General features: G+C 53.0%; 1 protein-coding gene across 1 annotated transcript in view; it reads right to left on the bottom strand.

The window, feature by feature from the left end:
* Window positions 1-7,820: 7,820 nt before the first annotated feature.
* Window positions 7,821-26,059, bottom strand: part of PCDH1 (protocadherin 1) — a 131,560-nt gene continuing 113,321 nt past the window's right edge. The window contains exon 5 of the mRNA XM_009880745.1: window positions 7,821-8,206. Within this exon, the coding sequence (XP_009879047.1) occupies window positions 7,821-8,206 (386 nt within the window). The remainder of the gene's footprint in view (window positions 8,207-26,059) is intronic.

Below are 26,059 nucleotides of genomic sequence, written 5' to 3'. Positions count from 1 at the left end.
GTATCTGGTGATTGGCACCCCGCTCAGGGTTGATGGACAGGCGGGGAAGGAAAAGTGAGCTCAGGGAGGAAGGGCAGGCACGCTTCCCTCTCTGCTGGAACAGAGCGTGGCTCCCATTTGCACTAATCCCATTAGGTCTGTTTGCACTAAGCCCCTGCAAGCGCTCCCTTGTCAAGAGAGTGTCTGCCTTTATGTGGTCCAGGCTCACCTCCACTACTGCCATGAGCAGGTGGGGAAGAAGAGCGTATTCCAACCAACCATGCCACCTTGTGTGATTAAATCATGGTTCCAGGCCATCCTGGCATGGGAGCTCGGAGATTCATGCCAGGCTAAAGGATGCTTGCAGCACTGCGGAGGGGCTGGGGTTGGGATCAGCTCAAGAAAGGGATGGGAACAGCAATGTGGGGTGAAAGCTGCTGGAGGCTGATCATCTGGCCATGGAGGAAACTGATAGACTCTCTCTATCTTGGACGATGCCAATTCCCTGCTAGCAGAGGGGGAAAAGCTCCTGGTCTTAGATTAGCTGTTGTTAGCAGCACCCCAGCCTTCTCTCTGTCAATCTGCCTATGGGAATCAACTGAGCTGTGTATTCTGCTGGGGTTTCAGTTCGAGAGCCCCCCAGAGAGGGGGCTGGGCTTGCTCTAAATCTCCTAATCCCCTTCATCATACTGCCAGACAACCAGAGACACGGCAGCAAACTGCTTGGGGCTGGGCCCCCCTGCCTCCCCTGAGCTGCCTGCAAATCCTCATCATCCTGCGGGCGATTACAGGGGCTTCTCCTGTAGCACAATATCCAATCTCCCCCAGAGGCCACCGCAACATATGCAGGGCTGGCCTCCATGGCTGCCGCAAGCAGAGGCAACCCCACTCATCCTATTAACAGCAGTACACAGGAGGGATGAGCAGGGCAGGGGCGACCCCCCTGCAGCCTAGAGCCAGCTGGGGAAGGAAAGCTTCACTGTACCATGGTCCCACTCCTCCTGCATGGTGGGTTCTGTTCCTCAAAGAGTCTCACCGTGTGGTATGGTTATTGAAGCCCACCACTGCCCTCTCCATGGCCAGCACTACTTTTGTGGCTCCACAGCTGCCTGTGGGCATTGTGGCACAGAACACATCCCCTGCCAGAAGAATCATAGAATCATAGCATGGTTTAGGTTGGAAGGGACCTGGATCTTGAAGATCATCATGTTACAACCCCCCTGCCATAGGCAGGGACACATTCCACTAGACCAGGTTGCTCCAAGCCCCATCCAACCTGGTTTTAAACACCTCCAGGGATGGTGTCAGCTTAAGAGCTTTCAGCTCTTTTTGAACCTCTACCCCAAGCCTCAGGCTGCCACAGCAGGGGCCCAGTGCCCTGCTCCCATGCCAGGAGTGCATCTGTGGTCACCACCACCGCACAGGTAGACAGCAAAGGCTGTGCCTTTGCTGAAGCCCCCATCACTTACCTGAGCAAGAAAACCACCCTGATGGGAACTCATTGTCTGGCCACTTCATCCAGCTCTGTGCAGAGGTCTCCCACCTGATCTGCTTGGCCCAGGAACCATTTCTTTAAAGTTTCAGTGAAAATAGATCAGGCGGTACTGAGATGTCCACCTGGTTCCCTGTTTCTGGCTCGCAGAAATGCCCATTATTCTAGAATTGACAAACTGAGACAAGTAAGCACAGATCTTCTGTAGTTACTTGCAACACTGCTTTAAACTTCACGGTGCTTTTTACTGAGCAAAGCCATACTGGGAGAAAGCCTCAGGAGAGGCAGCCTCCATGAGGAAAATGATGCCGCTGCACCTGGTCACTCCTGGTTAGAGCCAGAAAGAGATCCCAACCCTTATCTACTTTACTGTGCGAGCACTGAAAATGAATCTGCCAGATCTGTGCAGGCAGCTGGACAGCTGAAGCTGCAAGGTTCAGCTCATGACACACGAGAATTAAGTTTTCCATCAAAATGGATGTCCCTGGCCTGGCACATTCCCAGTTCCTGCTATAAGCTGAGGACCCTATTAAACCAGATGTACTTGAAAAGCCCAGGTGAGAACAAAGCTTATGCAGCAAGTGATTCCTTGCCCAGCCCATCTCCCTTCACATGCTGTCCCCAGCTGGCAGCCACTCAAACCATCTCTTTGCAGATGCCCCCACCCTGGGGGAGGCCACCAAGGAGCAGTCAAGAGGAGCAGCTTCCCATCTCCTCCACCTTAGGCTAGGAATGAGTCTTGTGGAGCCCCAGGCTGTGCAAACTTCCAAGGACCAGTGGACTTGGCAGGGACACCCAAGGTTGTATCACTCAACTCTGTTTTGGTTGTTTGTGAGCCCAGCCGGTGGGACCATCCCGGGCTGGAGGACCCCCCTTCCACGTCCACCTATGGGGCTCACTGGGTACCCAAACCCATCCCAGCTGCAGTACTGACCAGGGAGCTTTGTGTCCAAATCCCAAGCCATGACGGTCAGCCGCAGCATCCTCACCAGCAGCATCTGTGAGGCCCTTCCCACCCCGGTAATCGATGTGTGCTGCCATGGAAACCAAACAGTTTCCAGACCAGCACATAACTGGCTGGATGTGATGCTCAGGGCTGCGCCAGAGGACCAGGAAGGCTTGCAGCACTGGGGTGCCGTAAGGGGAGGGCAGAGAGTGCCGGGGGGGCACAGAGGAGTAGGGGAAGAGAGGTGGGGGAGTGGGTGGGAAGGGGCATGCTGGAGGGAGCAGAGAAGGGTAGAACAGAGGAGGGGAAGGAGGCACAAACTGGGGGCACAGGAGCTCTGCACAGCCTGGGCTGACTGGGGAGGAAGAGGGAGTGTGAGGAGCAACTGTAGGTCATGGGACAAGGCCAGGCATCTTCAGGAGGGACATGGAAGTCCTGGGACTGTGTCTCAGCTTAGGAAGACACTCTGGAGATCCCGGTTATCCTGGGGACAAGTGGGTACTCCCACCTCTGTATGGGTGTTACCTGCCCCCCTGTGCCGGCTGTGGGAGTGTGGCACCATCCTCAACATCTGGATCCTCTCTCCCTGGCATCAGCAGACAGCAAGGCCACTTGGTTCCCCAGGACTGCTGGAGACACATCCTTGCTGCCCAGCTGGTGTGTGCCTGCACAGAGGGGCAGCTGAGAGCCCCTCACCCATGCAGACATGATCTCTTGGGAGTGGAGGGCATCGGTTCCCCTCTACATGTCCCAGACGAGAGTCCAGGGAGAAGGAAATGGTAGAAAAGGAGTTTCTACAAAACCCCACCAAGGGGATGATAGTCTATATCTCCACTGCTATCTATATCTCCACTCTTCCTTCCCAGGGACACTTCCAAGCTGGGGGTGAGTCTTGCCTTTGCCTGGTGCTAAGCCCACGGCAAGCCCAGTGCCTGCAGCACAGCAAAGAGAGGCATGGTGCTGCGTGTGAGCCCAACACAGCCGAGACACATAGCACGCACGTGTAACCCAACTGATGAGGGACGCATATCTACTCTGAGCTCAGAAACTACACTCTACAGCTATTGATCTTGCCTAGCGCAGTTCTGTGCAAAGGCGAGCAGGAAAACACCAACAGCCACAGCCGAGCAAGCTCCCTGCAGCTGCGGTAGGAAGCAGCCGCAAATGTGCCCTGGTTTGAAGTGGCCCAGCTGTTTCCAAAGGGTCTAAACTACCTAAAAAAAAAAAAAAAATCAACCATGCTTGGTAGCGGAAATGTTGAAATAGTAAGAAATGGCATCAGGGCTCCAAGGAGCAGTGATGGAGGTGGGAGGGAGCCTGGAGCTGGCTGGTGAGTCTTTCCCCGGTTCCCACCCTAGCTGGTGACAGGCACAAGTGCAGGCAGCCTTGGGGCTGAAGATGTCTTTTCACTGAAACATTTTGTTTTTAAATAAAGGACACTGTTTTGTGGCAAATGGCTTTGTGGGGTTATCTTACTCGTACCTGTGCAGAAACATCCTTAGGCTGGAAAACAGGAGCGGGGAGACAAGAGTGGCCACGTTGGGCTCCTTGCACCTGGAGGAGGGCAGCAGTAGCAGGTATCTCCCCAGAGTCACCAAAGCTCCTTACTGCCTCCATGTGCTTTCTTCCCTGAGGATGCCCTGGGACACCCCCAAGGATGCAACACGTGGGAAGAATCCATTAGGCACAGGCACCCGGGTTTTCACACTTTTATTGTAAAGCTTTAGGAAGGGCTAATTACAATGGAGTTGGTCATCTGACAGCTCAGCAAACAAACAGAACAGGAGAGAACGGAAAGGGGATCACAACGGTGTCATGCTCACTGCTCTGAACAGAAAGAATTACAAGGGAATCAATTGTGCTCACAGCGCCCGGGGAAAACCAAGCCCAAGGCCCAAAGCCTTCCCCGCACAGGGAAATGCATCACACATTGAGAGCAATACAACCTTAGCAAGAGGCATTGCCTTAGACATAGGTCACCATCTGAAAAATAGTTGGGTACTTTACTCTGCCATAGGATTTCTCCTTTAGAAAAGCTACACCTGCATGTACATAAAACTGTACAAAAAACAAGGCATCACAAGCAAGGAAATGAAATCTCGTATAAATAGAACCAACACTGAAGAGCTACAAAGGGGTCGCTTAGATCCTTCCCACGCAGCCCGCCTGCTCCCTGGCTCCCACCTTTGGTTTTACCCCTGGCTTGTCCTAGTGCAGTGTGAGATACAGTGAACCCCTCCGCAGAGGCGTCGAACCCCCCTCCTCTTCCCTGTGCTTGTCTAGACTGGAGCCCGTGGGGAGCTTCTCCCTCCCCACGCGCACAGAGGCTTTATCCTTCTGGCTTATAATTGTGCAAATGAGCTTCTTTCCGACAGCACCTCTTCTTCGCCCTCCCCCAGGACTGATCCCCAGTGACACTGTCAACTTCACCCTGGGACAAATCCCCAGCGCCCCCTCTCCCAGGACCAATGTCCAGCGCCTTCTCCTCCCCAGAGACCCATCCCCGCTGCAACCCACATAGCCTCCCACCCCTTGGCACCCCACCGAGGATCCACTCCCACTCTGTTCTACCCCACAGATCTCCCCCACCATGCGCCCCCTAGACACCCATCCCCTCACCACCCCCCAGATACCCATGCCTTCTCCCCCCTGTGCTGCCCTCCAAAGACCCAGCCCCACCATCCCTCTGTGCACCCCCATGAGACTCATTCCCCCCACCACACTCCCTCCCCATGGCACGCATCCCCAACACCCATCCCTCCCATCCCTCGGGGACCCCCTCTTAACTCACCCTCCTGCCTCGCACCACGCTCGCACTGAGAACATCGCCAGGTGCTCCAGGAGACAAGACAGCAACTCCAGCCACAGAGCTTCGAGCTTCAGGGTCCCTCTGGTGACCCCAAGCAGAAGGTAGGGAGCCCACCCACAGGCAAGGGTCCAGGGGAAGCTGGTCTTGGACAAGCACCCCTCAGATGTGGCTACGTCACTCTCCTGGGGGGTCCCCAAGAGGGGCACTGGACACTGCCGCTGCCTGAGCCGAGGGGAGGCGTGAGCAGTCGAGTTGGCAGTGGAGTCAAAGATCCTGGCCAGCGCGGCCAAATTGCACATTCTGCCCAGTTTGGCCCTGAAACTACAGAGCTACAATAAAAACAAGTTCAGGAGTGTGACCTGCTCAGGCAGCCAGGCCAGGGGAACGTGGGCCCCGCTGGGTGGCCACCACGGGCAAGGGTAGAGGAAGGGTGCCCAGACGGGCAGGCGGACATCCACTGGGAGCATCACGCCTGCCTTGAGGGACCCCCGGCCAGTTGGTGGGGAGCAGCAGCAGGTTGGGAGGAGGGTCCTGCCTCCTCCAGGTGGCACCCCGAGGTGCAGGGGCTGTGGGCGATGCAGTGTGGCGTGGTGCCACCCGGGGAAGGCAAGGAGCAGGGTTGGGGCACAACGGAAAGGGTGCAAGCAGGCGCCTTCTGCCGCCCTTCCCTTGTCACCCGGGCTCGGCTTGCACCGTGTCCCCTCAGGTCAACCGGAGCCACATTAGGGAGCTGGCTGCATCTTGCCGCCACCACCGAAGCAAAGGGAGAGGAGCTGCTCAGAGAGAGGGATGCTGGAGGTGGGGAGGAGGCTGGGCAGGGGGGACCCTGGCACACTGCACCCCGAACAGGCACTACAGCTATGGCAGGGCAGTCTCTGACCCACAGTGGCTGGGGTGCCCTGTCCCTGCGGTGTCCCCATGACGGTCGAGCCTGGCAGAGCCATCCGTGAGCCCCGTGGTGATGGACCATGTGGACCAAAGATGAACTGCAGGGGAAAGCGTCCTGCAGTTACCACTGGCCTCACTCCCTAAGGAAGATCCCAGAGATGAAGACGATCAATGCGCGCGCGAGTACGGGAAGAACAATGGTGCAGCACAGCCCCTCCCCGCGTCCTGGCGGGGGAGGACTGGGAAGGGCTACCCAGGAATGAGGCGCAAGTCCCCGGATCCTTCCTGCCAGGGGTGCACATGGAGCCCCCCAAAACAGGACTGTGCCCTGGCTCCTGAAGGAGCAGATAGGCTCAGGAAAGCTCCCCTTTGAGGAGTCCCTTGAAGGGCGAGGGGTTCTTCTCCCCACCATGTGGGCAGCGTTGCCCTGCTTGAGTACCCTGCAAGGGAGTCGAGGATGCCGGGGCAGCGGGGACCTGCCGGGGAGACCAGTTGACCTTTGACAATGGAAGAGAAAGCTGGATCCCGTGAGAGTGGCCCTGTGGCCTAAGGGCAGCGGGAGTCCAGTGGGCAGGGGCTCGGTGGCCCCCGGTGTGACCCTGAGACAAAGCTCCTCCTCACAAAGGCAATGGTGGCTTACAGGCGGACGGGACGGAGGTCGAAGGCATGGCACAGCCGGCCTCATGGGCATCCCCTGCCCCGGAGGAGGCACAAGGCGATGGGCTGAGACACCACAACCGATGACGACCTCCCTGCCAGCAGAGTCAGAATGAGGATTTCTCCGGACCCAGCCGGTCCCTTTACTGGGGGCTTCCCCATCCCTCCTCCACCCGCAGGGCCACCACCAGGGAACCCACCCCCACCCCGGCAAAGCAGACCCCACCTATGGCACCAGGCAGTCCCTAGGGACCCTGCAGCTTGTGGGCACAGTGACAACGTTCAGAAAGAGATCCAGGCTGAAAAATAGCAAAGTCCCTACAGTCCGGCTAGGATGCTGCCCCTCTCCTCCAGCTCCCCAGCTGCTGTTTCAGGGACTGGTCACATCTCTATTTACAATATAGAACATGAGTGTGGGCCGGACGCTGCGCTCCCGCGGGCTCTTCCACGCAGCAAACCATTCAAAGCTGGAACTTGCTCCCTGTGGTTTGTTTCTGTTTTCTTTTTTTTTTCTTTTTTTTTTTGTGTGTGTTTTTTGTTTTTGTTTAAACGTCTTTTGTTTCAAGGACAATAAAAAGTTTCGATCAGGCAGGACTTGAATGTCATTCCTAAGATTCATATTTACAGGAGTCTACAGCAAAGAGACAGGCAGCTTGCTCCCCGTGCGTGGGGACACCCCTTATCCTATGCCCCAGGAACTCCACCAGCTCTGCGTGGACCTTTGGTACGTAAGCCCTTCTCCCCAGCCATGCCCTCTGCACCAGGAGCCTGCCCAGCCCTCCCCAGTGACACAGCAGTTCGGAGACATGCACCCACAAGTGCTCGGAAATCGGGTTGTGGATGCTTTCATCCTTCCCACCCACCCCCGGCCCCAGAAAACAACGGGTTAAGAAGGCGCTCCTCTCATCCCTGCCTTGCCCTGCCCTGCTGTCCACCGAGCCCACTGCCTGGAGAACCGGTGGCTGGAGCGATAAAGCATTGAAGTTTAAATTGTTCCTCTGGACACTGGCCTCAGAAGCACGTCTGCTCCCTGCCCCTCACGCCCAGCCTCACAGGTATATCTCCCTCTTGGTGGTCTGGGACGAGGGGGTGGTGGCTGGCTGGAAGTCCGAGGTCTGGGTGAGAGGAATTTCCTCCATAGGAGAGTCCTTGCAGGGCTCATGGCTACTATTGGAGAAGGCACTGTACGTGGGGAGCAGGCGAAGGTTGGCCATTTTGGTGCTGCGCTCTTCTGAGAGTCTGGGGCTGCCATTCCCGACTTGCTCTTGACTCCCTCTGTCTTGGTAAGGCACAAAAGTGGAGAGTTTGAGGGCGTTCTTGGGCCTGCGGCTGGGGGAGGACTGGCCGGGCATCCAGCAGGTATCGGAGTGGCCGAACTCTGTGCACTCCCGGGTACAGGTCCCAGTCATGGCTACATCGGGCAGAGGCCGGAGATCTGCAGAGAAGCAAGCAAGAGCATTGTTACATGCACACCCGGGTACCGCCAGCTTGGGATGTGAGGATGGAGCACAGGGACGAGCAGCAGAGCTGGACATCTTCATCCTACCCACACCCTCCTGCAGTGGGAGGGGACAGTCGGACCCACAGCCACCCAAGGAGTCAGACCCATGGCCACTCAGGTAACGAAGGCAGAGCTGGGAGGGAAACCCCAGACTCCTGGCAGCCGATGCCTCCCGTCCAAGCTCACAGCCCCAGCTCCCCCTGGACAAGCATCCTCCCTGCAGCAGGTGAGTGCAGAGAAACGGGAGGCAGAGCACGGGGCAGAACTCACTGAGCCCACCCACTTTGGAGATGAGCATTGCACAAGAGGGGCTCCACAACCTGGATTTGCACAGCAGCATACAGGCTGCCACCAGACTTGTCACCCCACAGCTGTGGGCGCTACCTGGACCCTGCTAGGCTCCAGGAATTCCCTTGGTCCAGCACCTTTGGGCACCACTGACAGCTTCACTGTGCAGAGAGAGGGAACTGCCCTAAACACAGTCAGGTTCTTCACTGTCCTGAGATACAACCATACTTCCTGAGCACCATCCTTGGGCAGCCCTGCCTTGCTCACCATCAGGCATGCCAGGCCACCTGCAAGCCTCCCCAGGCACCCATCAGCAGGAGCCCCAAGCCCAGCCAGAAGTCCTCAGACATTGGCTGGTCTCCCACCGAGCCTGAAATCCCTGAGTGCAGAGAAGCGCACACGGGCAAACCCATGTCTAACCCCAGAGAGGCTGGGCATACCTGATACTCGTGAGTCCCTGCCCGAGGAGTGCCCAAGCCTCTCTGTGCACCAAACACCTGCCCCTGAGAGAGCCAGGTATCTGAGGGCATCAATAGCTCCCTGCTCCTGGCAGGGCTGGGCAATTCTGTCCACCAGCTACACCAGTTGATGATCTGGTGTCCTCACATACCAGCCATCCTCTACCCCAGACACTACAAGACCTCCTTGAGCCTTGGCCATGCATCCTTTACACACGGAGTACATGTCACAATTCTTCAGAGGCCAAAACTTGGCATTTCCAGGCAGAGGTGAATGTCCCTCCAACAGCCATCCCACACACAAGCCATTCCTTACCATCTACCCCAACTTGGGGCACAATATAGCACCCTGCCACTGCCTCAGACACATCACTGCCCACTACCACAAGCACCTGCTGGCAGATCAAGCCTGGTGCTGAAGCTGGGATGAAAACAAGGGCTGCTTATGACCTTGAGACCGTTCTGACTTGCAGGTGTCCCTTCTAGTTCACAGAAGTCTTCTCCATCTCTCCACTCAGGAGCTCACTCCACTGTATCACTGACAAACAGCCTCGCAGACTGATGGAGGGAGATACTAAGGAGCTCTGGGGACCTGAGACATATGGGGCTTTCACCAGCTCAGGGCAAGTCCCTTCCCACCAGATACACACTGGTAGACATAATCCCCTCCTCTCAAAAAAGGACAGACCTGCTGGCACTCCCTCAGTCCTGGGAAGAAGCAAACCAGAGCCATTCATACCGCACTGGGGGGTCTGTCCTTGTCAGCACATCTGTCCTGCCACCAGTTTGGGGCTCTAAGACACAGGCATCCCCAAGTCACCCTGACACAGCTTTCACACTCAGCCCCGGGATGCGAGGAAGGTCTCTGCAGAAGGCTCCATACAATGCCAGGAATGGTTGACAAGGGTCATAAGTGACAGCTGAAGAGATGGGCATGGAAGAAGGGACAAAGTTAGCAGCAAACCAGTGTGTGAGCATATCTTGCCCTAAAACAACCCCCAGTGACTGTATCACAAATTCTCAGCTCTTTTGGGGGCTGAGGCACCCCAGATTTTCCCCTCTGGTTCCTGCAGAGGCTGTGGCATCCACGCTGCTCCCCGTGCTGGGAGCCACCTCCCATGTCCCGTCCCCTGGCGCACACGTAAGCTGTGATATCCTGGCAGAAGCCATAAGGACATACCTCAGCGCAGACCCCCTTCACAGCCTGCTCCGCTCAGGGGACTCTAATGAGGAGCAGAAAAAGGACGAGAGGGTCACATCATTGCACAGTCCCCAGCCTCCACACCCACCCTTTGGATCCTCCTGGACCCTTCAGCCTCTGCCAGCCCTCCCCATCACATTGTGCCGAGCCCCACAGCATCTCTCTAGTACCCACTGCCTTCAGGAGTCCCTTGGCCTCTCCTGGCCCTGCTCCAGCCTCCTTGAGGCTGCTCGGCCACCACTGGCGATCTCTCACTAGTTTCTCCAGCCTTATCCTAGCCTCCCTGGAGCTCACCGGCCCTTGCAGGACTCACACGGGAACTTGAGGCAAAGCTTAAAGCTACCTGGCTTGTGGCACCTCAAGCCCCCGTGTGCAAAGGGACTGGGGCTGTGCATCACACGGCAACGTGCACACAGATACAGCCCAGCTGGCTGCACACTGACAGGCTCATGCAGCACAGACAGGCACACTTGAATGAACTCGTGCGCAGGGGACAGCCATGCTCACGTTGCAGGGTGCAAAAGCAGGATCCCGAGCATCACAGGGGACAAGATGCTTGCACAGGCCAGTGTGAGAGCACAACTTGCCAGCGCAGGCCTTTGGGGTCATGCTCAGGGCTAGCCACAGACCAACTGTCCTATTTCCTGAGCACATAGAAGGAAAGTTGCTTCATTTCTTTCTCTTAGCTGCAGGTGGAAAGCAAGATATGAAAACGGGGCAAGACAGCTCAGTTTTCATCTCTACTCTGTGCAAGTCAAAGCAGAGACTGGAGCCTTTGTCCTAGATGATCCACTAGGTCTTCCTCTCAGGATACCCCACTGGCCACTGGCTTGGTCATTTTGAGGTTGTATTGCATTGTCTTTCACTTCTCTTCAAGAGAGAATATCGCTGTCTCTCTCTCTCTCTCTCATCTACTTTCCTACCAGACAAATGGGAGGGCTCCTCACCATTTCCACTTCCAGAAATGCCTTGGTGCTGTGCACTCCCAGAGTGGGGAAGGGATGATTGCCACCTCTTCTAGCTCTGGCGGAGGGTACTTTGCTGCATCTACGGAGGGTACTGGCAGGACCAAAATAAAAGCTACCTCTCCAGTGAGCAAAGCTATGGTGATTTCCTCGTGCCAATGGCAGCTTAGAAATCGCAGGATCAAGCAGGAACGCTGTGTTCAGAGTGTTTTATTCTGCTTTTCCCATTGTCCGTTTCTGGCACTAAAGTCTTTTTCCAGTGTTGTCCCTTCACTTGCAGTGAGATGCTGGCATCGGAGCTCTGCTGCTAAAGGAGCGTATTATGTACCATGAGCACAGCCCGCTCCGCTTTAAGAGCCCGGGAACGGGGCAGGGTGTAATTCCTGAATAGCTGTGATTTAGAGCAAACACGATGCTATGGCCTAATTCTCAGCACATGCTGGTGGTTCAGAGACTTCGATGTGCCACCGCAGACGAACGGAAATCTTTCTTTGAGGATAAACACTGGTGGAAATTTTGCCCACAAAGTGCTGACTCTGGATGCCCTGCAGTGCGGTGAGGAGGCAGAGCCCAAACCTCACCTCCAGGTCGAGGTGCCCACTTCACCTTACAAAGTGTACTCGGGATTTTGGCTCGCTCCTCCATCCCAGGAATGCAGTTTTGTGACTTTGAACCCCTGAAATCCGACAAAGTTCCCAGGCAATGAAGAGGATAGCCATGCCCTCTCCAACATCTCATTCCTCTGCAGCATCTTGGCCAAGTAAAGTAAAAGCTACGTGTGTGCGGCTGCCGTGTTTTCCTGAACTTTGGTCTCCTTCGGAGGGTTGGCCCATCCTATTGTCAGCATTTCCATGCCACAAGGGCTTATTTCACAGCCAGGAGGGCCGCGGGGTTGTTTAGGCATTCACAGCCCTCACAGTCTTCTGGGTCCCCTTTTTCTACAGCTTTGCATTTCTCTGGCATCCTCTCATTAGCTGCCTCAGGGCTGCTCTGTCTCAGCACACTGTATAGGACTGAATACGGGGCAGTAAAAGTCGCATCCCTTTGAACTTTTCAGATGAAAAAGGGGGCACGGTTGGGGTTTTACACAGACATGCATTCAGAGATGCACCGGGAACCTTCCCTTCTGGCTGGAGGAGGGGAAGGTTTCTGGAGCCACTGCTCTGTCCTCAATGCTGGCATGGCTGTTCTCGTCTCCCGACATCCAGGGCACCTCTGCTCTTTGTGAAGGAGACCGTGCCAGGCTGTTTCCTCTGGGAAGAGGCACATATTGGTGCTGCTGCTAATTATTTCTCTCTATATATCCCCATGCGGGGCAGGAACACATCCTGTTGCAGCCACTTCCAAGGGCTCCTCTAATAGTATTATTGCTCTTAGTGGGGGATTTCAACAGTGCACTTGAGTACTGTTAGACAGGAGACAAAAGCACGCAGCCTCATTCAGCAGGCACTTCCATCTCCTGCAGTAGATGTGCAGAGGTTCACTCGCCTACTGCAAGCCAGGTAGCTTCAAGCAGAGGCTGAGAACCAGCTTCAGCCAGTTTTGGGGTTTTTTTTTTTTGCCACCATCTGCAACCTCCGCCATCTGGTTTGGTTCTCCCTCTCTTCCGTGCTTGTCAGACATCAGCACCATATGCATGGTGTGCAGCACTGGGTGAGCAGGGAGGATGTGGCACAGGAGGCCAGATCTTGCAGGTGAGGGGATGTAGTGGAGCAGCTCTGGGGGAAGACAGTGGGACTGTGGGGATGTGACACAGCAGAGCATGGCAGAGGATGCAGAGAAGCCTGGAAGGGAGGAGGAGGGAAGCGCAGCATGCTAGGAGGGACTGGAGAGGTTCAGTGGTATGGAGAAATGGGGAATATGAGTCTGGGGAGAGCAGCTTGAAGGCAAAGCAGGATGCTTTCCTGAAGCGTTAGATCAGAAAGACTCATCTTCCCTACCTGGTGGCACGGAGAACATCGGCCACTAATTTCAACCAGCTATGCCTGTTCAGAGCCCAAAAGCATCTCTTCTAGCCCCAGTCAGGGGGTAGAAGGGTGGACCACGCCCCATGCTGCAAAATGAGAGCTGGGGTGCAAGGTATTGCTTTCAAAATGGCAGTCTTTCAGCCAGCGAAGGATGCAGTGTTTCCAGTACAGGCAGCTTTACCACCTTTATCATCCTGGTGTAGACACCTGGTGTGGAAACACCCCTTCTCCCACACCAAGCCCTCAGGGATCTTAAGACCACTCCTGGGACGTCCCTTATGGCGGTGACCTCCCATGACATCATATCCCAGCAGCATTGTCCTCCCTGCCTGCCCCTACAGCATCTACGCAATGGGTATAGCCTCCCCAGTGCTGCTCTTTCCAACGACTCCCTTCCTACAGCACTGCTCCTGGGAGTAGGCACCATTCCCTTACTCCACCATAGCTTACTGGTGCCGTTCTCCTGCACCATCGCTCCCTCCAGGTACCACTCCCTGGAGTGCTCACACCTACAGGTACCATTGCCTACAGCACTGTTCCCTACAGGCGGCATTCCCCTACCGTGGTACTGCTGACGGGTACCATTCTCCCATGCCACTGTTCTCTACAGGTACCACTCCCCTACAGCGCGACTACCTACAGGTATCGTTCCCCTACAGCGCTGTTCCCTACAGGTATTGTCCCCCATGGCGCAGTTACCGAAGGTACCGCTCTCCCGTGGCGTTGCTCTCTACAGGTGCCGTTCCCCCGCAGCACTGTTCCCGGGAAGCACTGTTTCCCCACGGCGCTGCTGCCTACAGGTACTGGTCCCCCACGGTGCCACGTCCTCCAGGTGCCATGTTCTGTGCTGCTGCTCCCTCCAGGTATTGCCTCCCCCCACTGCTGTCTTCCCTCCAGGCACTGCTGCTCTAACGGTGCCATTTCCTCCAGGTACCATGTTTTACAGCGCTGTTCCCTCCAGATACCACTCCCCTGCGGTGCTACTTCCTCCAGGCACCGCTGCTTCATGGACTGTTCCCTCTTCACTACACCCTAACATTACCGCTATTTGGATAGTGTGCCCCAACGCCCCATTTTCTTACACCAGTAGCCCCAACACCACTCTACTCTACTCTACTCTACTCTACTCTACTCTACCCTTCATGTCTTATTCTTCATGTCATTGCAGCCTGGCACTGCTGGGATGAGTCCCTGGTACTATCCCACCCCTTCTTTGCCTTTCCCCCACAGCAACGTGCCTGACCCAGTAGCCAGGAGGAGTCCTCCCACGTTGACAGCTAAAGGTGCTCAACAGCCCGTCCCCACATGGCCAGCCCAGCGTGGGCTTCCTTTGGGGTACAGGAGCTCGGTGGCTCCTTCCCAACACATCTTCCCCTTGCAAGGGCTTTTGGGAGAGGGGAGCTGTGGTGTAGGTGGCTGTGGAGCCATGATCTCCTTTGCAATGCTCAGACACAAGGTGCCCCTTCAAGGTCCCCAAATGAGGCAGACGCAGCTAGTGCGTTATCTCCAGCAGGGAGTGCCCATCCTCCGGACACAGGGGACCAGAACGGGGAAGCTCTCCTTCTGCAGCTCCTCAGTCCATCTCCTTTCTGGCCCTTGATTCCCACATCACATATGGACGTGACCAGAGCCCTCTACCTCCAGAGCAGCACAAGCACAACACCAATTTCACTTTCCAGGCCTTGGGGAAGGCTGCTGGACTGCTGCCCATTTCCACAGCAATGCTCCAGAGATCAATAAGTACAGAAATACTGGAAGCTGAAAGCACAAGTGGAGAGCTCCCCGCAGTCCACGTTAGTCCCTATTTTTCCTAGGCTGAGCTAACATCATCCCTACAACACCCAGGCAGACGGTTTGCAGGACCATTCCTAGCACTACAACACCCAGACAGACGGCTTCAGGGACCAATTCTAGCACTACAACACCCAGACAGATGGCTTTCCAAACTTAACACTGTCACTACAGCACGCAGACAGATGGCTTCTGGTATCTGAGACCGACCCGACACTGCCCATAAAGGTGGTTACTGCAGTTCAACGCCACACCTACAGCTCTCAGGGCAATAACGAGCAACACCCGCTCTTACAATAAATACCGAGAAAGATCCTCAGACTGATGCCAGCGCACAGATGGATTTCTCCTAGGCACCAAAGTCAAGAGATATAATGTGCACAGCCATCTCCTCCAGACCCTACAGCACTGAGCATCTCTCCCCTCACGCTAAACAATAGTATCTAAACACCAGCACAGACAGCTTGCTCCAAAGTTAATGGCCTGTCAGCCCCCAGATGCATGCACGGATCAAACCATGGCCTCTGGAGTATATTACAACAGCACACACTAACTGCAGCACCGAAGCAAATGACTTCCCAAATCCTGCCAAGGGTATCACAGCAGAACCGGCACGTAACTAATGTGGACAGATGCACCCACCAGCCTCAGCCTCACCGACACAGGTAGTGCTAAACCACTTTGTCGGCAGCGACGGCTTGAGCCCAGGCTCCCAGGGGACATGTTCTTCCCTTGCGCGCTGTGGCTGGAGCTTGAGGGACCCCCTCCTCGCCGCCGCTATGCCTGCAAACTGCAGGTGGCTGTGCGACAGTGGCAGGCTGGCTGGAAAGCACAGGCATCCCACGGCCACATCGCCACAGCAATCCGTACCCTGAGCCAGAGGCAGGAGCACCCAAACAGATGGCTCTGGACACTGACCATGTTCCTGCAGGGACCAGGCAGGGCTCGCAGGGCTCAGCAACAGCCTACGGCACCCACGGGACTCCCAAAAGCACCATCTGCCCCCCAGCTTCACTGCAGTCCCTGTGATACCCAGTGAAACAAATTCAATACCCCTATAACAGATTTTGTGCTTGTGGTGCCACTTACATGATCTCCTACCCTGGCACAGTGGGGCTTCAACCCTCGCTGGACTCTAAAAAGCTGAATTATTACATTAAATTACTGAATAATTATGTTAAGAACTACCTTAATAGGATTACAGGGTTCAAAGGTTAGGAAATGCCAAAATTAGGATTGTCCATGCAGTCTTAATTCACTTCATGAAAATCTGCTTCGTGATGCAGACCAGAATTACGCTCTGGTGGAAAACATTTTCCCTGGGGTCCCCTTTGTGCCTCCAGGGGGGAGGGCAGAACCTCCTGGGAGATACACCAGGCTTTTCAGGAAAAGGAGGCTTGGCCAGTGAGACTTTACCCCACAGGCTGCAGAAATTGGGGAAGGTACAATGAAAAGGTCAAGAGATCACAGAAAATTACTTCTCTAAAGCATGGGGCTGGAGGATAGGGGGATTGCTTTACTATTGAGAAAAAAACTAGCAATTTCCTTTCCTTTTGGAAGTGAAATATCTGGACAGATTTCACTGCCACTTTTCAAAATATTTGGCAAGTGGCATATGTCCACTATGAAAAATTGTGCCCTTGCAGTTAAAGTTTGCCAAAACTTCCAGCAACTGAAACTAAAGTCAGGTAATGAGCATTACTGGGCCATCGTCTTCACCCACATTGTATAAAACACAGTAACAAGTCCAGCTCCAAAATGAAATCCTAATATCCAAACACTGTCCTCTGGCCAACCAAGAACTTCCCGTGACACCTACAGACAACAGATATTCAACAAATAATTACCAAAAGGGACAAGGAGTCACGCAATAACCAAACCAAACCAAACCTTCCTCCCAGTTGCATCATTTGCTCCTGCAGTATCCAGCCCAGGTGAGTAACAACCCCTGCACTACCTTCAGGAGTGCACGAAGGTCTTGGCAAGAAGTTGCGGGCAGCAGAGCAGCCACCCTTTTCCCCTCCCTGCCCAAGGAGGAGGGGCAGGTTGGAGCACAGGGTTTCTCTGGCTTTTGAGTCCTCTCTTGCAAGGGCTAATGATGGTTATGTAAATTAGCAGAGGAACACCACCTGCTATCCCCAGGGGCTGTCAGCTCATGCATGCCTTGTATGCGCAATCCTGCTACCCAAATACCTACACAATTGTTCCTTCCACATTCCCACCTTGCCTTAGCCCATACCTCCCGTGCACAGGATTCCTCCCAGACCCTCCTGGTGGGGGTCCTAGCCTGGGTCCGTGGGGCAGCCCTGTCCCCCTGTCCAGCCAGGGGCTCCCTGGGGACACATGGATGCATGGCCCGGAGCCTCCTGGCATGCCCCCCGTACGGGTGTGCTGCCAGCCGATGGGAGGGGCATGACCAGAAGGGGCCAGGCTACCAGGGCCAGGAGCAGTGCCACCCACACCCGTGAGAGCTCTGGCTTCCCGCCAACCTAGCTACAGGGTGCCTACAGCTGAGGGGTCCTTGCCCAAGCACTCAGGTGCAATGCACTCTCCAGCCGGGGTCTGCTGCAGCTAGGGGAATGGCAGGAGAGCTGAGGTTGTGGCCCTTGTGGTACCAGGTCCTAGGAAGCTCCTGGTCCATATCATTATGGGTTCCTTACATACAGTGGTCCTCTTACCCCATCTCCCTCCTCCCCTCTCAGAGCATCACTGAGATGCATAGAATCATAGAATCAGCTAGGTTGGACCTTTAAGACCATCAAGTCCAGCTATCAATCTAACACTGCCAAAACCACCGCTAAACCATGTCCCTCAGCACCATGTCTACCCGTCTTTTAAATACCTCCAGGGACAGTGATTCCACCATTTCCCTGGGCAGTCTGTTTCAGTGTTTGATTACCCTTTCTGTGAAGAAATTTTTCCCAATATCCATCCTAAACCTCCCCTGGAGCAACTTGAGGCCATTTCCTCCTGTCCTATCCCTTGTTACTTGGGAGAAAGGACTGACCCCCACCTCACTCCAACCTCCGTTCAGGTAGTTCATGGCTTCTGAAGGGAACTAGAGACCAGTCCCATGGCTCCTGCCAGGAGGATTGTGCCCTGTGCTCCTGCCACTGCTCCAGAGGCTGGGGACACTCAGTCTGCTTGCACTGAAAGCCTTGGGGCAGCAACGAGGACATGTGCAGCAACCCACATGCCCCAGGCCACTCCACCACTGACAGGCACAGGATGTATTTAAGCAACAAATGCTTCTTATAGAAGGAACTTGAGCTTTACCTTGTGCCCGAGCCTGGAAAGGCAGGGGTCTGATCCTCTCTGACCCAGACCTTCTGCTCAGCCACGGGCACGGAGGGGTCCCTTCCAGCCCACATCATCCCACAGATGCTTCCAGGCAAATTGCGGCCCCCCCATCCCTGGGGCTGACGTCTGCACCCTCCGTCTGCCCCAGCTTACCACTCCAGCCAGCTTCCCTCTCCAAGGGTTAATCTTCCTCTCTAGAGCTTCTCAAAGCTAATTAGAAAGAGCCTGGGCAAGTGTGGTGGCAGACACCACTGCACTTATCTCCCCACTTCCGGGGCTCTGCCCTTATCATTTAATTAAAGCTGCAGTCGTGCTTCCCCTCCTGGCAGCAGCTAATCAAGGAGGGCACTGGAGCTTGAGGCAGCCTTTGCCAGTTCGCCAGGGAAGAAGCAGGAGAAGGGCAGGGAACATGCCCCAGGAAGGACAATAAAAGGGAGAAGAAGATAAAGAAAGAGTCCCTTTGTGCTGGCAGCCCGGGAACCAGGAGGGCAGCGAGTGGCCGAGCCCCAGCCCCACTGCTAGTCTGCCAGCTGCGGTACTCTGGGTGTGGGGGGACGCAGGGTCCTCTCAGCTCTGGACGGACCTCCATGATATCAGCCTAGGAGCGAGCCAAGAAAGCTGCCTCCATCACAGGCAGGCTGGGAGGCACTACAGGCTAGCTCCATCTCCCAGTCAGAACAGGACCGTGGACCCCTCACCCTGCCCCAAAGCAGGTCTTCCAGCAAGGCACGCTCAGATGCACCCTGACAACAAAGCCCATGAGTGCCACATGCCCCAGCGACACAACAAGCCACAGTTGGTCCTCCCATAGGCAAGAAGCAACCCGTGCTATGCAGCACCCGGTGTCCCCAAAAAACCTGGGGACACTCAGAGTACTGAGGAAAGGGCATATCCAAGAGAGACGTCCATTGAACAATAGGAGGGACATCCATCAAGCAACAGGAACGGCAGAGAGCTCCTGCATCAGGTCTCTGAGGGAGGGCAAGGATGCATAAGCCCTGAGAAATGCTGCTGTTTGAAGGCCACACAATGATGTGTGGGTGCAGCTACACAGGGATGTGTGCTGGCATACAGTCAATGAGAGACTCAGCCATTTTGGGGCAAACAACCCCCAACCGATGCTGGCAGCTTCCGTGCCAAATTCCACACCTCTTTTCCAAAGCATGGTTAAGCTAATGGGTCTTGTAAAGAAATTTTTATAACCAGTTTGTTAGCAGGGCTGAGATAGCATGTCTTGTTCTCAAAAAACAGCTGGAATACCTCTGCTAAAACTTAAGAAAAAAAGAAAAAGAAATCAACCTGAGGGAAACCCAGCATGGAAAATTTTAAGTTTTAGTGTTGGGAATCTGCTGAAGTGACAAGCAATTGAGATTAAGTCTGCATAATACAAAACGGCAAGCAGCCTGAGGCTGCGCGGTCTATATAATGATTCTCATTGCAGGTTCCAAAAGCTGCTCTGAAGGCACAGCCTGGTTGAGAGATGTGTGCGTGTGCTTGGCACGCTCCAAACAGGAGGAATAGAACAATTGTTTCAGCCTTATGCCAACTCCATACAGCCCTTCCATGGCTCCTGAAAAGTGTGGTCCTCTCCCACCATTGCCCACCTGCTAGTTCCTCAGTCCTTCTAGTGTCCTGATTATATGAACAAGAATTAACACACGCTGGTTTAATTATTTTTTTTTAATTAATTTTCAGCAAGACCAGTTTTCTTGCCTCACCTACAGGCTTGTGTTGGATGGGAGCGAGCAGGGAGTCATGTGCGCAGCCGAGGAGTGCATCGCAAGGTGCGCCAGTTCATGTGCACGGGGACTTAGTAATACTGGTCTGGTTTTATGAGCGCTCCGTGTTTGCTCCTTGGTGGCTGCCTTGCATTGTACGCTTGTATTAAAGCTCTTGTGTCAAGGAGAATGGAACTGGCATACGCATGTCTGCCTTTGAACAAAACCATTGTTAAGCTCCATCAACAATTTAATAATCTTTCACTAGCAGGACAATGAATGGGGGGAAATTATTCTGGCAGGGGGGCTGGTAGCAACACAGCAACGCGTTGTTCAAGGCCTTTGAAGTCACATAGGTGTTTAACTGACAAAAGAAATCACAACTTTATGAAAAGGGCTTGCCTCAACCAGGGGATGGGGAAACAAAGAAAACCAAGACCACTTGGAGAGAAGCAGAGCAGGGGAGAAGGAAGAGCCCTTGGAAGAGAGTCAAGCCAAACCCCAAGGAAACTGGGAGAGGAAATGACAGTATGGATTTGCATGCATACGCTTTGTTTTCTTTCCACATATCTTTCCCGGGCTGTTTAAGAGTAAAGTAAGCACATTCACTTGTCATTTCAGCTTTTTTACAGTCTGTTCTGACTATAGAAACATGCTGGTTGCCTGAACTGTAATGCAGACACTGAGGAGGAAGAAGCCAGATCCTTGCCAGAATTTGCGGTGGGTATTTGAAGGATCAGGGGATGGGCACTAAATCCAGGGCTGATGTTCTTGGGCTGCCCTGAGCAGGAAATGTCTGTCTGCTGATGGAGGATGCACATGTAGACCCGGATACCACACCTGGCCACAGAGAACCAAAGGCACATGAAACCCAACATTTTGCGAGTATTAGACCAGAGGTATGATCATGGAAATTTGGAGGAGTGATCCAACTCCAAATGAGGGTGTCTGACTGCTGATTGCTCTAAGATCAAGAGCAGCCCAGGCAGGAGAGCCTGAACCTCTGAACTACCCAGCCCATTTCTCTGCAGTGAAGAGACATGCCATAAACCCAGCTGAAAATGCACATTAGTGATGCCTCAAACACTCACAGATTCAGAGGCTGAAAATCTGCAGGTGGAAGCTAAATGGGAAGAGATTTTGTGGCTGGCACATGGCAGAAGCAGCATATGCACTGGTCAAATCCTCCTGTGGTGCAGCCAAAATACATGCCAAGAAATCAGCCCAGGTGGTTAACATTTTGGAATTGAACCACTTGCCATCTTGCTGGCATGATTCCCCACTGAGGCATTGAAAGGATATGAAGCGCTGATGGCCATGGCCGGGGAGAGGTCACCTCGTCATGTACAAATAGGAGGTATCAATGCCAATGCAGCTTGCTAAAGGTGCACCTCTGAGCAAACAAGAAGATATCAGTGTGCTGATGCAAATGGGGAGGTTTGTGAACGGGGCAGACTGGTTGTGGTTTGTTTGGGAAGACCCAGGCAAAAAACCCAGATCCTGACGAATATGGCTCTGCCCTGTGTTTGTTATTAGGATGGCAGAAAGGCGGTCTTGTGGGAGACTGGGAAAAAGGAGGATAATCGTTTCCAATAGGGAATATCAACCTCCAGCTACCCCTGGGTGCTGCAGTTTACAGACTGCTGGAGGTTAGATGCAATAAAGTTTGCACCCCTCGAGGGAGACCTGCCAGAGGCAGTCCTAAAGGCGTAGAATGAATAAAACACAGTTTAAAGAACAAGCAAGGATTAAACCTGCTGCCTAACATCCTGGCAGGACAACGGGGATACATCATCACCTTGCATTAGAGGCAGATTGGCAAAGGGGATTTGCCGGCTCTGTCACCCCAAAGCACAGCACAAGGGAACAGCAGGATGATCACGAGAAGATTTTGATTTCACGGTCCAACAGAGAGGTATGAAAACTTCCAGAATCAGTCCAAGGGCATAATTTTTACAGATTATTTTTCAAAAGGGAAAAGATGGTAATAGCAGATCTGCTCCTTGTGCATAGTCCATAGCAATAGAAAATATGTGTGTGGCATTGAGCAAAGCAGCGGTGTACCTGTTTGAAAGATCAGCCCAGAACTGGGCAGGTAGAAAGCTCAAAAGGATCTGTGATTTGAGAGGTCCAGGATCAGCAATTGACCCTCTGAAGGAAGCCATTAATCATCATTAAGGAGGTTTATGTCCCGAGGGAACGAGAGGCAAAACAACACGAGTCCTGTGTCTTATGATGTGGGTTAGCAAAGAAAGAAAACAGTGCTTGGAGAATGAAAAATAAAATGCGTGTGGGCAGCAGGGTTTACCTGCAGCGGGGAACTGCCCGAACATGGGAAGGGTTTGGGATCTGGCTGCTGAAGGAAACTGATAGGGTGAACAATACCATTGAAGCAGCATTGTTTTCAGGAAAGGCAAGATATTTGCCTCCTTGCACTGATTTATCTGCATCTCTGTGGGTGCCCCTTCCTGTGTGGCTAATAAGCGGTGAGGCACTAGACATGGAATACACAATTTCTTTTGCTTTTTTTCATTTTCTTTCTAGATATAATAAGTCTTGCTTTTGTCAAGATCCCTGTTGTCTTGGTAATTTCAGCTAGAGATCCTCAAGGAACAGAGATCTCCATATCCCTCAAAGTTTAATATCTTGGCTTTAGTTGGCATATTTTCAAGCAATAACTTATACAGCTGAAGAAGAAGAAAAAAAAAGATTACTTATGTCTAATTGACATTATACTAATTACCAGCAAAATACATCAGGCAAATATCACATCTACTCACTCTCTGTCATTTTACGTTCCTACTCCATCTTCTCTTTCCTCAGCAGCTATAAAACAACACGACATGCTGTTCTGACACATCCCTGAACAAAGATCATATCCTAACCCTCTCCTCCTTTCTCTCGCTGCCTCCTTGTTTTTTCTCTTCCAATCAAGGTCATTTTAAAACAGACACGGACATATAACTGATTGAGAACTGCTGGCTTTATGAACTTGTGCCATGTACTCCAGCATCCTGCTCTTCTCTCCCGGATCCCTTCCCCAGCCTCTCCCAATGTTCCTTGTACAAAAGGTTTATGGCAATCCACATAAGAATATTTTGCCTTTTATATCTGAATAAGTATATGACTACAGAGAGACTAAAACAGGGACACGTGTCGTCTCACACATAGGCCGTCTAAGCTGATTTATTCCTGGCTTGCGCATTTTTGCTGGTTTGCCCTAAATGATTTTAAAAGTTAAATAAATTAAATCTGATAATGCCGGTCTTACGTTGGAGTAAGGGCAAGAATGGTAAGGGCAATGGTAAGGGCAGGGGCAAGAATGTAAATCTAAGCATCTCCAAGGGCCACCAAGAGCACTGTCCTCATCATCCAGCTCATTTTGGGGTTAGCCTGCTTTTGCCTGGTGCAGAGCACCTCTCTGACAGACAGAGCCCTGGCACAGTTTGGGGGTGAACAGTGTGGAGGAACATTTCCCAATAGGCAGGAAGGATGAAGCAACCCTGACTGAAAGAATTTAGCCCAGTGGACATAAACTGTGCAAGTGCAGTTGGGCCTCAAAGCCCAAGAACAAGCTCTGGCTCTTTGTAGTTATTGATACGGCAGGGAGCATCCTTGTAGGACTCAGTATCCATTAGACCCTGAGCAGTCCCATTTTTCCATCAGTGAGGTGTAGCCCTCGTTGCTCATGAGGAGCACAGCTGAAGCCCATCGCAGAGATTAGCTGGGAATCCCTGTACCCAGTGCAAAAGCACAGCCCCTTCTCCATCCCACTGTGGTCTCCAGCAAAAACAAACATGGACAACTTGTCACTGCGTGCGTCTAAGGCCTGTCTAGATGTGCTCACCTGGGAAAATGGAACCCACCGGCTACAGAGCACATAAGCTTCCCTCATTTCTGCTTGTTGAAAGCTTGTTGTCCTGCTGAGACCAAATAGAGGGATGAGTGTTGGAAAGGGAGGCCAGGTCCAACCACACTGCCCAGGGAAGAAGGAGCTGACCACCATGTGGCTTCTCTACACCGCTGTTGTGTTGGCACTGGCCCTGAGCAGACTGCATGGTTGCATCAGCTCACATGAAATGAGCCCTGGTTCCTGCAGGGGAACCTCAGCTCTCTGAAAGGAAAGGCAAACACAGGGGCTGATACGGTTAGATAACCTCTGAGTCAAAGCAGCCTATCCTTGGTATCTCTCGCCAGATGCCATGACTAATGTTAGATTTATGGAGTGTCCTCTCTGCAAGCAAAGCAAAGAGCTAGCGTTACAACCACTTAATGGAGGTGACTTCAAATCAGGATGGATGAGAGCTTGTGGGAAGGAGACAGGAAGAGAGATTCATTGATAGTGAGAGCACAAAGGATAAAATCCTGGGGAAGAGCGAACAACTGAGACTGACATTTGACCTGTCTCAATAGCAAAGCCCACATTGATTTCACTGAGGACAGGAATGAATCTCTTATCCTCTATCTGATGCCTACAAGAGGGATTTTCCACCTGAGGGATCTACACCTGACCGATCCTTCAATCTCAGGCACATGCTATTTTTATGGGAAAGAAAATGCAGTGTGAAGTCCTCAAGAAGCTCAAAATGGGAGACTTCATAAGCTTCTCTAGCATTAAGTTTAAATCCCACACTAATGCAGGTCCCTTTACATGGGAAGAGGTACTGCCAAGCAGGAAGGTTTATAGAGACATTCAGGAGAATTCAGAGGCAGATAAAGGGGAAATAACTGAGCAGATCACACAGGAGCTGGAAATGGCATGTCAAATTACTTCAAAAGGAGCTTTCTAAGGAAGCAGGTCTTTGAAAACAACAAATAGTCTGGGACTGCTGAGGGATCCTACTTGTCTATTGCTTTTACACTTGGCCGCTTTTTCTGGTTTAGACATATTCTAAACCTGAACACCAACCTCATCTGGCTGCTCCCTGCCCCTCTGCAAAATCCCTGCTTTCTGCAAGTTCAGCTCTTTGTGGAGCCACAGAGTAGTCGGGTTGGGAAAACTGCTCTGACTGGAGAGTAATATGGCAAAAAAAAAAGTGATCCAGCAAAACTTCAGCCTTATCAGCTCCCTGACCCAGTTCGCCAGACAAACAGCTGTGTTGGCACAACAGAGCGCATGGCACAGGGACAGGGATGAGCAAACCAAGACAGAGAGGAGGGGAGCTGCCTATTTTGGCACTCTTGCTGACAGAACACAGAGGGTGCTGGCTGTGGTTAACAGGGTCATCAACAGAAATGCTCTTAATTCAGCTGCTGGCTCTCCCCCACGGATGTCACATGGACCATCTGCAATTCTCCAGAGCAGCTGACCAAAGGCAGGACATTGGGTCTCAAGCCCTGTTCAAATGTGTATTTTAAAATGTTTAGAAAACACAAAAGCTCTGAAGGAGCTTCATCCAACCCCTCATTCTGAGGAAAGGTCCTCTCTTAAGAGCAACATGGTACAAACGAAGAAGGGACCCACCCCCTTGTTCCTGTTGCGGACCTAATTCTGAAAGCTTCTTCCTGTAACACAGTTTAGCGAACTTGAGTTGAACCGATGAATAGTTTGAGGATGACATAAACTACTCTTTGGAAAATAGACTTTATACCAAAGAAGGGGTGTTTAGATTTGGTTCAGATAAGAATAGCTGTGCGTGACCATTTGCATGGGCATTTGCATGGGAATTTGCAACCGGTTGCCAGGCAAAAGGAAAAAACCTAAGTCCTGTGTGGACTGAGTGCCAGTAACCTATATCTCACCTTGCAGCCACCCTGTGAAGGTGAAGAGTTCCCTGTTTTAATGTCACTAGAGCTGCAGGAGTGCATGTCCTGCCAGTTGAGAGCTACGACCCATCCCCAGGCCTGCTGAGATGACATGGTGGTGGAAAGTGTTCCTGCCCTGGACTGGAGGACGTACATGTCATTGCTTGGTCTCCTTGGTCTGGGATACTGGGAAATCCTCCTTCCCTGGGACAGCAGAATTCATCTTCCCTGCATAATCTCATTTATAGTTCTTAGATAAAAATTATATGCTCCCACCCGTTTGCAGTTGGTTCCTGTAAGTAAAATCTCAGAGTCTGCTGTGGAGCTGACCAAGCCTAGTGAACAAGGAAGAGC

This window comes from Charadrius vociferus, unplaced genomic scaffold (assembly GCF_000708025.1).
Source record: "Charadrius vociferus isolate BGI_N301 unplaced genomic scaffold, ASM70802v2 scaffold822, whole genome shotgun sequence".
NCBI classification, from domain to species: Eukaryota; Metazoa; Chordata; class Aves; order Charadriiformes; family Charadriidae; genus Charadrius; species Charadrius vociferus.
This window is presented reverse-complemented; position numbering and strand designations above follow the sequence as displayed.